The sequence below is a fragment of the Propithecus coquereli genome, unplaced genomic scaffold, assembly GCF_000956105.1.
Source record: "Propithecus coquereli isolate 6110/MARCELLA unplaced genomic scaffold, Pcoq_1.0 Scaffold95, whole genome shotgun sequence".
Classification (NCBI taxonomy): Eukaryota; Metazoa; Chordata; class Mammalia; order Primates; family Indriidae; genus Propithecus; species Propithecus coquereli.
In genome coordinates, this window is record NW_012155840.1 from 4,667,294 (window position 1) to 4,668,908 (window position 1,615).

Below are 1,615 nucleotides of genomic sequence, written 5' to 3' on the forward strand. Positions count from 1 at the left end.
TTTAAATATTCCTACTTTGAGGGGATAGGCTGCTCTTTCTTAAATCTAATTCTGCTATTTCTTTAGATTTTTTCAGTACTAATAGTATGATCAAGTTCATATAAATGCAATTACCACAGTGTTTTTATTTTCTTTCTCTAGGAAATTGAAAAGACAAAGATAGATGCTGAAAATGACAAGGAATGGCTGTTGCACATTCAGAAACTTCTTGAAGGACAGGTATTTCATTTTTTTGCTTCATATATTAAAACTAAGAATTCCAACACTTACATTTTTACTAGATGTCTAACTTTTTGTAAACGTTTACCCATTATTTACTTCTATTAGGTAAAGAAGGATTCCAATAGGTGGACAGGAAAGTTAACCCTCTATTTGTACTTTTGGATTTAACAAATGAAACAAATGCCTTGGGAAAGAGCCAACATGGGTCTTAGCAAATGCATTAATTAAATTATTGAGTCAGCTTCTGTGCTTCCTAGACTGAAAAGGATCCATTCTCTCAGACCTCTTAGGAAAAGAGATTCTTTATTATGTGTCTTTAAAGTTAGCAGTTGATATGGACACCTGAGGAGTTCATGGGTTTCAGTGACCTTTTACTATGGACCTGTTTCCAGTCAATTCATGTTTTCCTCACAGCCAGACAGCTGTTTATTACTGTGTCTTCCCGCATTCTCTACAATATTTTCTACTGAGACCTCGAGCAGCTTGTTAGTGGGAAGTAAATATTGATTTGGCATCCTGTCAATGCAGAAAGAATGAAAAAATTTCCACCAGAGGCCCCTCAAACATTTTCCTATCGACGTTTTCTGGGCCGAGTGGAAAGCTGCATAGAGGATGACAAGGCCAAGACGAGTTGAAATCCCTGAGGGGTCTATTGAGACTGCTGCTGTGACCTGTGTGATACTTTTTCTTCCCTTTCAAGTATTTTTTTAATACACATATAGTCTGCTGGGATGCGCCCCTCTTGTAAGTGATCAAGGGCAGTTTATTGGCAGGTGAGAGCCCTGCTTTTCTAGTCATAGCCGGCTTTGTTTTGACATCACTGACAGCATGTAATGTATTCTAAAACTTTTTCATGATAGTTCTTTTTGCTCAACCTAATTGTTTATTTTTAAAATGAACTGGAACAAATAAAAGCTAAAACATGTTTGTCAAAATACCAAAAAAATATTGTCCGGTGATTTTTTGGAAAGTCATTGTAAATGTTTCTGTGTAAAGTTGTAGATGTTTCCGTGTAAAAATTAAAAGCAGAAGCTGATATTCAATGCAATTATTTTACATTTATATTACATTTAAAAAGAGCATTTTCTGTGCTTTAGGCAAAGTCCAGAACAAGGATAAAATATATAAACTATTCATATTCTTAGTATCAGTTTTGTATATTTTTGAAACATTATCTGGAATCACTTCAATAATAATATAAAGTGATCGGCAATCTTTTGCTTAAAGTTGTGTAAGAATAGATGTGCAGATGCTAGACAAAGCCTTTTACATCGACAGCTTGCTTTTGAGAAGAGAGGACATTTCTTAATCATGCTGTGTGCCCAGAACCAGCTCAGTGCCTGGCACATCAAGGAGGTCACTGATTGTTATAATTTTTTTTTTTCAGCTTTAA

The 1,615-nt window shown here is 35.0% G+C and overlaps 1 protein-coding gene across 1 annotated transcript in view; it reads left to right on the plus strand.

Moving 5' to 3' along the window:
- The window catches only part of CNTLN (centlein, centrosomal protein), a 295,319-nt gene extending 294,992 nt beyond the window's left edge, over window positions 1–327 (plus strand). Inside the window, exon 22 of the mRNA XM_012665007.1 lies at window positions 142–327. Within this exon, the coding sequence (XP_012520461.1) occupies window positions 142–327 (186 nt within the window). The remainder of the gene's footprint in view (window positions 1–141) is intronic.
- Window positions 328–1,615: the final 1,288 nt, after the last annotated feature.